This window comes from Poecilia reticulata, linkage group LG12 (genome assembly GCF_000633615.1).
Source record: "Poecilia reticulata strain Guanapo linkage group LG12, Guppy_female_1.0+MT, whole genome shotgun sequence".
In the NCBI taxonomy this organism is placed as follows: Eukaryota; Metazoa; Chordata; class Actinopteri; order Cyprinodontiformes; family Poeciliidae; genus Poecilia; species Poecilia reticulata.
In genome coordinates, this window is record NC_024342.1 from 3,359,402 (window position 1) to 3,373,702 (window position 14,301).

The 14,301-nt window shown below is 40.0% G+C and overlaps 1 protein-coding gene across 4 annotated transcripts in view; it reads right to left on the bottom strand.

The window, feature by feature from the left end:
- rph3aa (rabphilin 3A homolog (mouse), a) overlaps positions 1–14,301 on the bottom strand; it is a 32,168-nt gene that overhangs the window by 14,518 nt on the left and 3,349 nt on the right. For 2 of the 4 annotated variants that reach the window (XM_008423313.2, XM_008423311.2), the window contains exons 2-4: positions 2,708–2,836; positions 2,441–2,570; positions 315–398 (exon numbers count right to left, since the gene is read on the bottom strand). In XM_008423313.2, coding sequence (XP_008421535.1) covers positions 315–398; positions 2,441–2,570; positions 2,708–2,823 — 330 coding nt within the window. In that variant the 5' untranslated portion in view covers positions 2,824–2,836. Of the gene's footprint in view, positions 1–314; positions 399–528; positions 665–2,440; positions 2,571–2,707; positions 2,840–14,301 lie in introns of those variants that run through there. The other 2 variants (XM_017308006.1, XM_017308007.1) reach the window with 2 other exon arrangements.

The window sequence follows — 14,301 nt, forward strand, 5'->3', positions numbered from 1 at the left end:
GACAGCATGAAGCAGGACATGTTAATTTTCCCTCATCTGAATGCTATTATCCTCAATCATTCTCTAAATTAAATAGGCCTAAATATATCATTACTTCCTCCCTATTTTTGATATCTGCAGTCTTAATGGAAGCCAATTTTCCAGGTCAGTGGGCAGTGAAATACTATTGTGTGCTAAAGCATGGGTGTAAAAGCGTGAAAACGGTTCGTTTCACAGGATAAGCTGAGCTTCTGCTGGCAGAGCGGTGACATAACGCCGTGAATCAGCCTGAAGGTCCGAAACCTCCTGGCTTCTCCTCCGTCCCTGCAGCTCACCTCTTGCTGCTCGTTGCAGATCCGGCAGAGCCACATCGGACAAGTCCTGCAGTTAATCCAAATCCCGCATTTGCTGCACATGTGCTGCAGGAAGACAAGTGCACACACACACGAACACACCAACGCAGAGAGAGAGAGAGAGAGGATTTAGCGCAACATGACAGGTGCACAAAGCACATACATTTTCACAGTTCATATGGCATTAACCCCCTACTTGAGTAGTGAGAGCAAAGTGAGGCAGAGTGTCACACATAGAGCCTGGGAATACACCATGTGCATCAGAGCAAGTTAGCACACGGATCGCTGGCTGCTCAGAACCGCACAGAACTGTAGAATGTGTTGTAGAAAATAGAAGGGGAGGAATGATTGCTGAGTTAAAAAAAACAAAAAAACTTTGAACATTCGTTTAAGTAGGGAAGATGGAAGCCAGCTGATTAGCTGCTGCTCAGGGCCCTCACACCACCAGGGGGCCCCCAAGAGCACTGAGCTAACATGACAAAAAAAAAAAAAAGGTTTTTATTTAATAACTTTGATTGATACAAACTAAATGCTATTACACATGGAAAATAATTCCTATATTATTCTTATAACTGGTACACGTATAACAGGGTGCTCTCTACCTGCATTTCTTTGCTGCCACTGTAAGGAAAATGTAAGATATTAATCTTGTTAACTTGCTTTCTTAAAATTCAGTGTTTGTTTCCTGATGTTACTGTCAAGTAGTTAAAATGATGTGGCACATTTAAATACCTCTCTATATTTTAAAATCCAAATATTGCGGTTAGTTAGTTACTCTTGAAGGTTAAAATCAACAGCCGTGACACCACTGCATTGGGTATGTTGCACACTTGGTGTAGCCTTGGAGTGTTGACCTGTTGGTATTGGGGGCCCCAAATGAAAATCCACCTGGGGCTCCAAAAAGGCTTGGAGCTGCACGTTTGCTTCCACAGCAAACATGTGGAACAGGGTGCTCAGGTCAGATAAGATCAAATGTAACTTTCTGGCCTACAGGCAAAATGCTTCGTGTTGCAGAAAACTAACACTCCATATCACCCTGAACACAGCATTTCTTACAGAAAACATGTTCAAAAAACTAACATCTCCACCACATTGTTTAAAAAAATAATACCATACACACAGGGTTGGTTTCAGAAAGGTTTTCATTTACATGAACTTTCACAAATCCACTACTGAGCGTTGTTTTAGGCATTCCAAACCCATAGGGGTCAGTGTAGCGCAAAAGTAAAACTTATGTCAGCCAATCAGAATCCTTCAAAACAAACACAACTTCCTATTGGGAATCAAATATGGCATCATGAGGTTCATTTGTGTGGACAGGGTTATAATTTAGAGCTATTGTTAAACAGTGAATTAGATTGTTAAATTGATAATACTTTATAATCAATACAATGATGTTAATTGGGAATCATGTAAGAGTAAATATGTGAATATATTCGCTCATGTTTTGTTGCAGACTGTAATGCATGGGATCTCAGACCTACACACAAACACAAATATGGAGTTTTCTCAAATTTCTACATTGGTCAGGAACAATGACCCTGAAGGGTTAGGGTTAGTTACTCGGACCTGAGTATTTGCTTCATAGCGATGCTCTTATTATAGCCTGACTGAGTTTGAAGTTTAGAAATATTGACAGAACTGTGAATCCTTGCTGTACAAAGCCAAAGAATTGCATTTTACTAGTATTTTTGGTCTAATTTCTAGTGCATTTGAAATAAGAAAACTAACTTACAAGTAACTTTTCATCATTATAGACGATGTTGTTTTAAGTCACCGATACTTTAATATTGATGAAAAAGTACGAGTTCCACTGGCAGATTATTAACTAATACTTTTTCATCAATATTAAGGAATTATTGACTTAAAACAAAATCCTACAACTTACTAAAAAGCTGTATGTCACACTTTTTCAACCTTTTGGTGTAAATATGTTGAAATTTGTGATTTTAATGAGTCAAAAGCTGGAAAATTCAAGCTACCAAACTGCATAAAAGAGAAACTCTTGTTTAATCCAACATTTCAATCAGAAATCCATCCACTGGGAGAATCTGCCTTTGTGTACAGAAGACTCTCAGTCGTAATTGTCGCTAGAATAACAACTGTACCTTTTTGCACTGCGAACAGAGAACAGCTGTGACCCCCTGCGCTCCGAAGGACGTTCCACACAGCAGGCAGCGAGACTGTCCATCACCACACGCCGTCTTCTTAATGCTGTCCAGGCGACTGGACAGACGCCTAAGAGAACATCCAAAAACGTATCAGCACAGTGACACAAGCACGCCTCTGGGTATTTGCACCAAAACGTTAACGGACAACAGCGAGGCTTTCTGGACAGAATCCAGAACAACAGAGGCAGCGTTCATCCGTCTCACTCGATGCGCTGCTGCTCCATGGCCTCCATCATGGCGGCGCGGGCCAGGACGCTGTTGATGATCTCCTTCTCCTCATCTGTAAGGTCGCCTCCCAGGGTGCCCCCAGACACGTTCATCGTCCACCCGGTCCTGCTGACATGAAACACACACACACACAAACCAACACCAAAATAGATACAAAATTGTTAGCGGCATGTAGGAAAAAAAAAAAAAAAAAAAAGCAAAATGTGCTGAAATTGCATCAGTACAAAGAGTTAGATGTTAAAATCTGAGGACAGGAGCACAGCTGGAAGCATGTTGGAGTTTCACCAATGCTGAGCTTTAGTGGAAAATTGTCACACAGAAATATCACATGGAGATTAAACAGTTGTGGGGAAGACAAAGAATCAGAAAAAAGAAAAATATTGTCTTGATTCAGACTCCTGTTTTATCACAAAGTGTCCGTATTGTTACTGACCGTAACATTTCCTTTAATAACTCCAAATGTGTGTTTGCTGCAGTTCTTTGGTCGTCAAGCTGCTCTACAGGTGTGGACCTGCATGTGTGGACATGCAGTGACTCCAAAAAGTGTTGAAATATTAAAGTTCTGCTGCTAGAAGTCCATGACAAGCCTTTCAGAATGTTTCCATGTCTAATCTGCATCTGATTTAAGAGAAAAACAAATCTGTTGAGAAGTGACAAAATGTGAAAGACTATAGTAGGTGGAAAAAAGAAACAAAAATAATAAATCTAGCAGTGAGTATATGAGCATGATTGTTAGCACTAGGACCCTCCTCTTGGCTCTGATTGGTTGTTTTGGACTAGGAGTGGTATATTTTTGCAGTCAGCAGGAGTAGCTCAGGGAGGACGTGGAGGATCTTGATTTTTATCACGTTTTGTCTCATTCTGTCACAACATAGTGACAGGTTGTTTTTTTTGTGAAAGTTACATGCTGTAGCTTTAATCAAAAATACAAGGATTTGCAGTAATCTAGGGAGGATGCAGAAGGAAAAACTGCTTTTAGTACGTAATAAGGTTGGACAGATCATATTTTCGTAATGTTTTTTATCTGAATCTTTCCCGACTGAACAGCAGACGGTATAATCTGTGAGTCATAAGTTAAGGATAAGGGTAAAGCGGCTACACAGCTCCAGGGTCGACTACTTCCTGTTTTGCTTTACCTCATTTTACTTTTTTTCCTTTGAACTGTTTTTGTAAATTATGCCTAAAGTTCTCAGACCTGTTGATGGTTTTTATTGACTGTTGCAACCAGATAAGGCCGCTTGGGCTGGGAACCTGAACCATACAGTCGATACGGTGAGAGAATTACGGAGCTCTAGGTACGAGTCAGAGTGAATTGTGTCTGAGTGAATTGTGTTTCTCTCTCCATCCTGAAGTGTTTATCTTTCAGCTCTAACAGTGTGATGGTCGGATGAGCTGACTAATTCTGCTGATGTTGATAATTGGCTGGAAGATGCCCGGCATAATTGACTTTGAGGTTTAAGCTCTGACAGAGCAGAACTCACTTCTCCTGCCAGCTTAAATCATTTGCAGTCGGTTTTTGAACTGAGACCATAAAACTGTTTTGTTTTTTTATTCCACCAATGGATCAGTTAGTTGTAATTTTGCGGCTTCCAGTGGCATTAGGATGCTTTCAAGCAGAGTTTGGCTGGGAAGTTCTGGGTTTCACATGCCATTTAGATTTCTGTTAGACTTCATATTCAGTACTGGAAAACAGGAAGAGCAGAAACAAACAAAACAGACAGACATGGACTCGACATCACTAATATACCATGTTCTAAAGTTATTAAAATAAAACTCTGAGTGCACAAAAAAACACAAGTGTGGTAAAATATTATACTATCAATCAAATCAATGTTGTTTTTATCTGTTTACTGCCAAATTATATCAACCTGACTCTCCAGTTTCTTGAGAATTATCGTGAAAATTCACACAAAATCAATAAATCTTCATACTTTTTTGTGCTAATACAAAACTATTGTATATTTTTCTCAAAATAGTCCATGATCCATACAGAGAGTAATAAAAAGTCGTATTTACCATCATAAATAAGCGCAAATATTTCTAAATTAGTACCACAAACACTTAGATTTTTATTGCAAAAAGTGACAAAAAGTATCACAAAATCCTGGAGGGACAGAAAAGATGTTCAATAACGTTTAAGTTTAAGAATTCATTGATATTGTAACAGCTTGTGAACAGGTTTTATCAATACATTCTGGCACAACCGGCCCTTTAAGAGCCTTCATGATCTTGATTTGGCCCAAAACTAAAATGAGTTTGACACCTCTGCCTTAGAGAGCTGAAAAGCACGATTTAAGTCTGACGTCATTTGATAATCTTAAATTAGCATCGCTCATACCTCCATTGACTGGTTTCATTCCCACCTCTGTGATTCACTCAGTTTGTTCAACTCAGGTTGTTTTGTTCCCATCTTCCCCTCCGTTACAACCGGTGTTCCCCAGGGCTCTGTCCTGGGACCCTCATTCTTCATAATTTACTTTCTTCCCTCTTGGCAATATTTTCTGGAAATTTAATATTCGTTCTTACTGCTATGTGGACGACAACCAGTTCCTTCTTCCCACCCTGTTCCCTAACCTCCTGTTTATAAGAAATACAATCTTGATTCACCTCTAATGTCCTTAAATTGAACACATACACACGTGTAGACAAAAAGGCCCAGTCTGAACATCCCTATTAAAATTTTTCTGCTCAGTGTTAACATCCATAACAACTTTTTGAAGACATTTGATTGAAATTTATTTTCTTTTTGGGGACAAAGTACCTTTGAATTTTAATTAAACGTCAGTTGGTCTGCCAGTGAACGTTTTTAAAACCCAGTGCCGCCACAACGACACTCCCTTACTTTTCTTCAGCAAAATCTCTCAGTGCTGCATCCATGACAAAGTCTTGTGTTGCATTAGAAAACAGATACACTTTCACAAATATGGAATGCTGTTACAAATGCATGTAAAATGAGATTCTTTTCATAGAAAAATAATGACAAAAAAATAACTGCTGTCAGACCGGGCAGGTCAAAAAAAAAAGGATAGAAAAAAGGCTACTTCTATTCATCTCAGCTCTGTCACATCTGCAGTTATTAGCGCTGCTGGCCATTAAAATCCTAAAAAATCTGCAGCTGGTGATCGCGCACTGCTGTGTGTTTGAGCTGGAAAAACAGCGCGTTAATTAGGGCTGGCTTTGGAAAGTGACCCTTCAGAAGCTAACAACGTCTGGTCAGCAGCAGCAGCAGCAGTGTGCTTGGAGGCATTCTCACCGCTCATTATCTTCTCATAACGACAATGTTAGGAAGAAAGCAACTTCTCACCTCTGGCCCAAGCAGGCCTGCAGGGCGCAGAGAAGCTGATCATTGACATTTAAGGGGACGTGTAGAGGGAAGCCTGTTTGAGTTCAGAGCCTGCATAATCTTATCCTTTTTTGCGAAAGACTCCCGGGATTAGCTGCTTGACCCCGTGTCCACCGAATGTCACACAGGAGACGGAGCCACGGCTGCTGAGTAAGAGGAGCGCTGGCTTAACGGCTCAGCGCCCTTCAGCTCTCGCATTCTCTTCCTCGGCTCCCTGGAAACGTCCCCATCCCCAAAGCGTGGAAATGTCAGGGGTCGCTGCCGTGGACAGCGTGGCAACCTGACAGGCGGCCGTTGCATCTGTTTGCGTGTGAGTGTGTGCCTTGAGGTGTTCGGGGTGAGGAGACGCGGTAATGGGGATACTCTGATGAAAAATGGGAGAAACTCTTCAAACACACACACACACATGCACACACACGCTGTCATTATGAGTCAAGTCTCTGCAGTTACCAGCCTGAGAACATTTATAATGACAAATTAATAGATCATGAAGGCATCCTCCACTGCAGCAAGGGGGGAATTAGCTTTTCTTTTTACATCAGCACAGTTAGATGTCATATTAAGTGGCTCCATTCTGAGTTACATCATTTGGACTGATACACACAAACACCACACACACACACAAAATATAACTGTGGGCACTATGAACACATACTTTTCACTGCAGTTCATGCTGAAAGGATGACTTTCATACAAGCATCATTTCATCGCTCTATGGTTTTTGTTGACCGTAGAATTGCACAAATTGCAATTACAAAAATTTTATTGTTTAATGCAAAAATGCCAATTTCAGACAAAAGGGTTTTGCACTAGCATGAGGTGGTACTTTGGTCATATCAAAATAGATTTATTTAGCAAAACTGCAATGGAAACACTTTTTTCCGCATCACAGGAGTCACATGATCAGCAGCCGGATGTTACCAGTGGCAGAAACGATGAAGGAGACGACAGGAAGTGGTGGGAGGAGAATTTTGTCTGTTTTTGTCTGTTTTTATCTGCCATTGTGCAGCTGGCTCCACCAGAGCTCTCACAGCATCACACAATCTAATAAAAGGTTGCGTGTCCTTTTGACATGTAGCTCTTATGTAAAATAACTGACTACAATTTGCACAAAAGGCAACAGTGGTCACTTCCAAGTAGGCGGGGCTTGCGCTCCAACCTCTGAGTAAGACACCGACTTCTCCTCTGATTGGTTGATAGATGATGAGCGCCATGGCTGAGTTATGAATATATCTCATTTAACTGTCTACATCTGTCATTGCCAAGATTTGTAATGATTTTTTGCATGAACAAACATGTGATTTTGATTTCATTTTTTCTTATTTTTTTTAATCACAATTGCAAAATTGTGACAAAGAATAGTGACGAAGATTTGCACACATTTGCAATGGAAACGCTCTTAGTGTAAAGTTTATAGGGGAAGAGTCAATCACTCCAACAACCATAAAAATAATGGACAAAGTATTCTTATTAGCATTAAAGTCATTAGCTGTGTTTCCATCAATGTCTTTAATGCACATTTTCAAGTGTTGTGTTAGAAATGGTTAATGGAAACAGTAAAATTTGAAATAATTTAATCAATTTTGGGTGTTTTTTTGGCTTTTTGTCCCAAAGAAGAGTTAATGTTCTAGATGGAAGATGGAAACACATTTACTGATAAAGTTCTGACGTAATGAACATTTCCCTGTTTATTACAGCCGTGCATAATGTCAACATCTGACATAATTACGCTGAAGCCTGTTGATTCGCTCTAAACCAGTACGGAAACACACCTAGTTAACATTTTTTACTTATTCTTTTTGCGAAATTTTAAGTTTGCATGACAGTTAGATAGTAAAATAGCTTTTGTTTGAATTAACTTAACAAGCTCCACTTTGGGGCCACACACTAATCTTCGATCCAACATAAATTAAAATGAATGTTTTAAAGAAAAGCTTTCCAAAGAGCTGATATGAAATAATATGGGTGGAGTTTAATGAGACTGGTGTCCCACCACACACACATTACGCACTAGCAAGTTTACACACTCACCATTAGTGCCCTGATGTGATTTACTTTGCTTGTTTAATAATTCATCTGAATGGATCTTATATCAGGGTGAAATGATAAACAGGCTCGACCAAAGCACAGCCTTCTGAAGGCTGTGTAACGATTCTGTGTGGACCTGGACCAAAAAACCAAACCGGTACAAATTTGGGACCCATGTTGTTTTTTTCACTGACAAATTGAAATCTCCATATAATGGATCGTGTTAAGCACACATTCAAGTATCCATCATGTACCAGCCTCCCCGTTGTGCTTAATTTCAGAGTAAAGATAATCATAAATATAATATCGATATAGTAATAATACGCAGTGTTTACTGTATCTTTTTGACCTCCAGTTGACACAACAGGCACTGGTGAGAACATCAGGACTACAAAGCTTAAGATGTCTAAGGCTACGTTCACATAGCAGGTATTGATGATCAGTTCTGGTTTTTTTTGTGCTGAAACCTGATTGGTTGGTTCATACTACCAATTAAATTGGCTGCAGTCAGACATCTGTGTGAACGGTTTACAACCCAAAGCTAACGTTGAAAAAGAACGTAGGACATTACGCAGCAGCGCACTGTTTACTGATGTGATAATGGCTACTGCTGTTTATGGATCACTTTAAAATTTGACACTATTATCAGAAGATTATAATAACAGAAAGAAAGTTAATAAAATGGAAACAACTAACAGCCTTTTGTGGAGCATCGACTGCAGCTTCTGTAGAGAAGTCTGATTGGGTGTGCAGACAGAGACAGCAGTGGTGGGATCTGTGAGCTTCACCGACACACACTAGTTACAATTTGTCAGGCAACGTTTACGTCCTGATTTACTGCATCTGGCTTCTTCTGTTACAGAATTATGACGTAAAAGTCAAACTAAATGCGATGGAACCGTTCAAGCGGCTGTCGTTTTGCGTCGGACACATATTGGATTTAGTACCACATGTGGAAGTGACACAGATTGGACATTTTTCAGGGGTGAAAAGACTGCAGTTGGGCCGATCAGTCTGCCATAAAAAAATTCTGATGTAGGTCACATACTGGGGGAAAAAAAAGAGGATTTGCCTGCTGTTTGATCATGGCCTAACTTTAACAAAAATTGTAGATTTGTCTCTGTTTCAGGTGGATTTTTGGTTAAAACAAGCTGGTGAATTAGGAAGAGTATCCAGAACATTTATACATGTAAGAGCAGCAAAGCTTTATAATACGATTACTCAAGTAAGGGTAAGAAATTTGGCAAAGAAAAACTAGTCCTAAAAAGTAAGTTTTTTCAAAAAAGTTACTTAAGTAAATGTAACAGAGTAAAGTAACCGAATTACCTCTCTTTGCTTGATATTAGAGGATTTGTACTGTCAGCTAAACACTAAACACAGTTGTCAATTATAAATTATACTCTACTGAATAATGAACTCGCCACTAATGGACAGAAACCACTTATAGTATTTTATGCGTCTTAGATTGTACACCGACTGTTTTCATCAATCAGTGATACACACACACACACACACACACCTGAATACACTCATGTGGGCTGAATCATTACCGACTGGAGCTCTGCTGTACAACAGTACAGAACATAAACTGCTCCTACACGACAGCATATCAATATCTCTCCTGTTTTTGCCCCATTACTCTCAGTTTGTCTCACACACGCAGCGGCCGCAGCGGCGCTGATGCTATTACTGCAGAGCTGACTGGGACGGACCCCAGAGTCAAACGCTGATGTATTCCCATGTGGTGACGTCGTTTCCCAGATCAGGACCATCAGTTTCTCACAGCAGGTAAAATCTTTTTATTAAACAAAATACATTTACAATGTGAGGTAAAGTGAGAAGGAGGGATTGGCTTAGTTCTCTGACTCTAATAAAATACACAAACCATTTTGGCATCCCTTGTTTAAAAATCCTTTAAATAAATGTATCTTTTATTGCAGTGAAAGTGTTTTGCTCATTATCTTAGAAAAGAAAAGTTTACATCTAATTTCTGTACATCTAATCAATGGAGAAAAACACGCCATGCCAATTGTTAAAAAATAAAATAGTAATTTGTAAGCACTTTGATAGACTAGCTGAGTGAGTGACAGATGAAGAAGCTCTGACGAGTGGCGTCACTGAGGAGAAGCTTTCTTTTTTTTTTTACAACTGCAGCGGTGGTTTAAAATCAAGCTTTCCAAACCAAAGCTAACCTTGTTGCTCTGACCAGATCTGAGCAGGTTTCGGCATGAAGGTCAACACACCTGCCTTTATCGAAACATTTGTTTTTTTTCTCTTTATAAATGGGTCACAGTATTGCATACTTATACCCGAGGAAAAGGGGTTTAATGGATGACGAGTTAAACTTCTAATCCATGATAAAAAAATTTAAAAAAATACAAATTTAAAAATGTCCCAGATTAATATTTTTTCATGGCGAATTTGTTAATTCCTGGTGTGGGGTCTATTCCCAACAAGAAATGTTAGAGTGGATAAAAAAAATTTCAGCCCAAGATGGTCAGTCCATCAACACAAACAACAACAACAAAACAACGTAAAAACGAAACCAACATTGTTTTTCCTGTTCTGACAATGTTGTGAATTTTACACCATTTACTCAAAATACACACAACACCACAGCAACACAACAGTTTCAATGATGTGAAAGGGGTCTTCACATTTACAGTGGGGATTCTCGGATAGAAATTTGTTGTCATGGCTGTAAATAAATAGCAAAGAACACACAACTACTCACTGAAAGTGTGTCAGAAAACGACTCCGCAGCTTAATCTTTGCATAAAACAATACAGTAAATTCTTCTAACGTTAACCTTTTTTGACTTATCTAATTCTTTTGCGTATCCTCACCGTCATTATCCACTCTAAGGTCAAATCAACATCATTTAAAGTGAAGTGTCCTTTCTGCCTCCGTATCTCTGCAGGTGCGCCGGAGTAGATTTTCCTGCGGCTGAGACCTCCGCTGGCCCGGTACTAACTTTAATACAAATTGACATGCAAATAAACATACACACAATCATTTCCTCTGACTCTTTTTCATGCACCCGGACACGAAGGTTTGCAGAGCAGCAACCTGTCACATGGATTTAGCAGACTACGGGGAAAGCATTGCAAATGGATGAGAATTAGCAGACAACTGAGCGACTTTAATGTCATGCAAAGGTGTGGGCTTTCCAAGAGCGGCTCCGAGGCCACTGGCCTAACACACACACACACACACACACACACACACACACACACACACACACACACACACACACAATAACACAAGTTATACTGTATGTTTCATAAGAGAGAAACGCATTGTGGGCGTGAATGTGCCGCTACTGCAGGGAGGAAAACTCCAACAGCCTGGTAATCCTTCTGTGTTTTCATTAACGCCAGGAGGCTTTCCCTGCTCCAAACTGCCCTGACTTCTGTTTCCATATTCATGTTTTCAAGATTAAATATGCTGACATATGTTCCAAGTAGATATTCATGTATGTATGAGGACAGAATATTAAATTACTGTAATGGAGTATTGACTCCATTACAGGGTGCTTCTGTTTTCATGTCACTCGTAAATATTCTCCATCATCAAATTTTAATCTCAGCCAAAGATAACCTCGGGAAATACAGGAAAACTGCTTTTAATCATGATTTTATTTATTACGGGAAAAGGCTGTCTCAACCAGTCGGGTCTCACACGATGAAACAGAACAGCGATGAACCGAAATAGCTCCAACATATTAAATGTTTCCCTCGGTACAGTTAGCAAAAACTGACCAGGTCGGCTCTTTTGAAAGGAGAGAGCCTTCTCTACGGTGGCCCGGAAGTGAAAACCACTTCACTACACACAACTCCAAATTTAAAAGCACTAAACATATTCAGTAACACAACGATATTAACTAAGCACAACTACAAATTAAGAAAACAACGACATTAATAAAACTGAAGAGGAGGGTCCCAGTGAGAAACTTTAGATGTCGCTGATTGGACGAGACCGATTTTTGTCTGTCTTTTCATCTGTCTGTCTAGCTAAACAAAGAGAGCACAAATATCAGAATAATGTAGTTCTGAAGTCAACTTTGGCTACTAAGTCATAAAAACAACGTACAGTCACCAATTAAGAAACCAGTTACCAGAGTGTCATCATCAATACACATCATATATGCTGGTTCTGTTTATTATAGCTCAAATGCCACTAAAAAAATGTTGAACAGTGACTTGTTGAAGTGGGTTGCACTTCTGGGCCACCGTACATCCCCCTCTCTCTCTCTGAGGAAAATATTCCTCGTGACTCAAAAACAGGCAGAAAATAATCCTTTAAAAAAGCAGCCGGAGCTGCGTAGGTGAGGCAGCACAGACTCTAAGACGATTGGTTGTGGCACATCGGAAAGCTCGTTAGACCTGAAATGAGGTGAATCATCCCAGGACAGCCAGTGTGGGCCAACCTCTTCCACAACAGCAAATACCCCCCCTTGTTATTTATGGTACACAGAACATTCCCTAAGGAGTCCAAACACTCCCATCTGAGTTAGACAGGAACATTTCAAGCCCCATTGTTTGTTTCCCTCGTCCATCTCCTCCCGCCCCCACTCGTTTCCCCACAGCTGTCACTTCTCAAATCTCGTCATTTCCAGTGACTTCATTCACCAGCCTCTCCACACAGGCTTCAGAACCCTTCAGCCATTCACCCTCACTCGTCCATCCGTTCAACACTATCTCGCCTCCCTCATAGGTTGCTCCCCCCTCCCCCCCTCCATCTTGGACCCAGATTTGTCAGAATCGTGAGGAAGCAGCTTATGGGGCTTAACTTTACAAAGGCCATCACCACCTACTTTATTCCCCTTCGGATCCGCAGCCCTTCATCACAAATACGTAAGTGCGCACAAGTGCAGTTCTGACGACTGCTGTGTAAAACCCTTTATGGATGCATGAGCATAATCTGCTTCATTAATCCCATCATGGTCGTCTCAAGGTTTGACATAAGAGTTGGAATAACTGCTCCACCACCTTATAGGGGAAGTCAGGACATCAATTTCAGCTGCATTTCTATTAAACACAGAATTGGATAAATTGGATTAGGAAAATAATTTTGCTTAGTGGAAACAGCAATTACAAAAAAAATGTTTGTTTATTGATGAAACGCACATTTATTGATAAAAAGTTGTTGTGCTGGGATGAGGTGGGGGTGGGGGTTAGCCGTATCTAAATAGATGTATTTCCCAAAACTGCAAGGGAAACACTTTTATCACATCACGAATCTTGTGATCAACAGCAGGATGTTTCTACTGGCAGAAACAACAAAGATGACAACAGGAAGTAGGAGGAGGGCGGATTGTTTTTGTTTTTTTCAGACAATGTTCTGCCGGCTCCACCAGAGCTCTCCCAGAGCTCTCGATTTATATTTTGTTGCATAACCAGACAGTGAACTGTCTCCTAAATCTATAACACTTTCAGCAATTTGACACTTTACAAAATCACAAAGTGTCAATTTATCAAAATATCTAACATTGGTGAAAATTATTTTAGGGATTCCTCATGTTTGTAGTTAACTGATTCAAAAATCTCAGAGGATTTGACTAAAACTGTCAAAATAAAAAGCTGTCAGGCATTGTCTTCTTGCCCAAAACACTGCGGTGACTCACTTGACTGCTAGTTGGTAATGATGCTCTGCAGGTTTGGCTTCTCTGAATTCAAAATCCATTTTCATCCCCTTCTGAGGTTATGTTTCCTTCCTTGTTTTCATTATCTGCATTTACTGCTTTCAAAAATAAACTGCTAATTTAATTTCTCAACTTTATTGGGGAAAAAAGTTGCCATTGTTCTCAACACAGCTGATTTTCAGGCATATATGACAAATGAAGTGATGTAGCGTTGTTATAGCGAACAGTCTGCCTGCATGTCAGGGTTATAAATGTTAAATGGGTTTATATGTGGAGTACAATGTGAGTTGACAGATTGCTTGTCAGTCTGGATTTATGGTGAGCTGTGTCTTTAATTTAATTTAAGATCTCTGATGGAAGAGTGTCGCTCCATGTAATCCCTCATCATTCTCCTACTTCCTGCTGTCAGCTGCTCACAACATTAACAGTAAACTTAAAAGTAGAACATAGTAAGAGTAAATGTAATGGCAGCAGCTTAACTGTGTTGCGTTTTTGCTCTATCCATCTGTGTATGTGCGTGCGTGCGTGCGTGCGTGCGTGCGTGCGTGCGTGCGT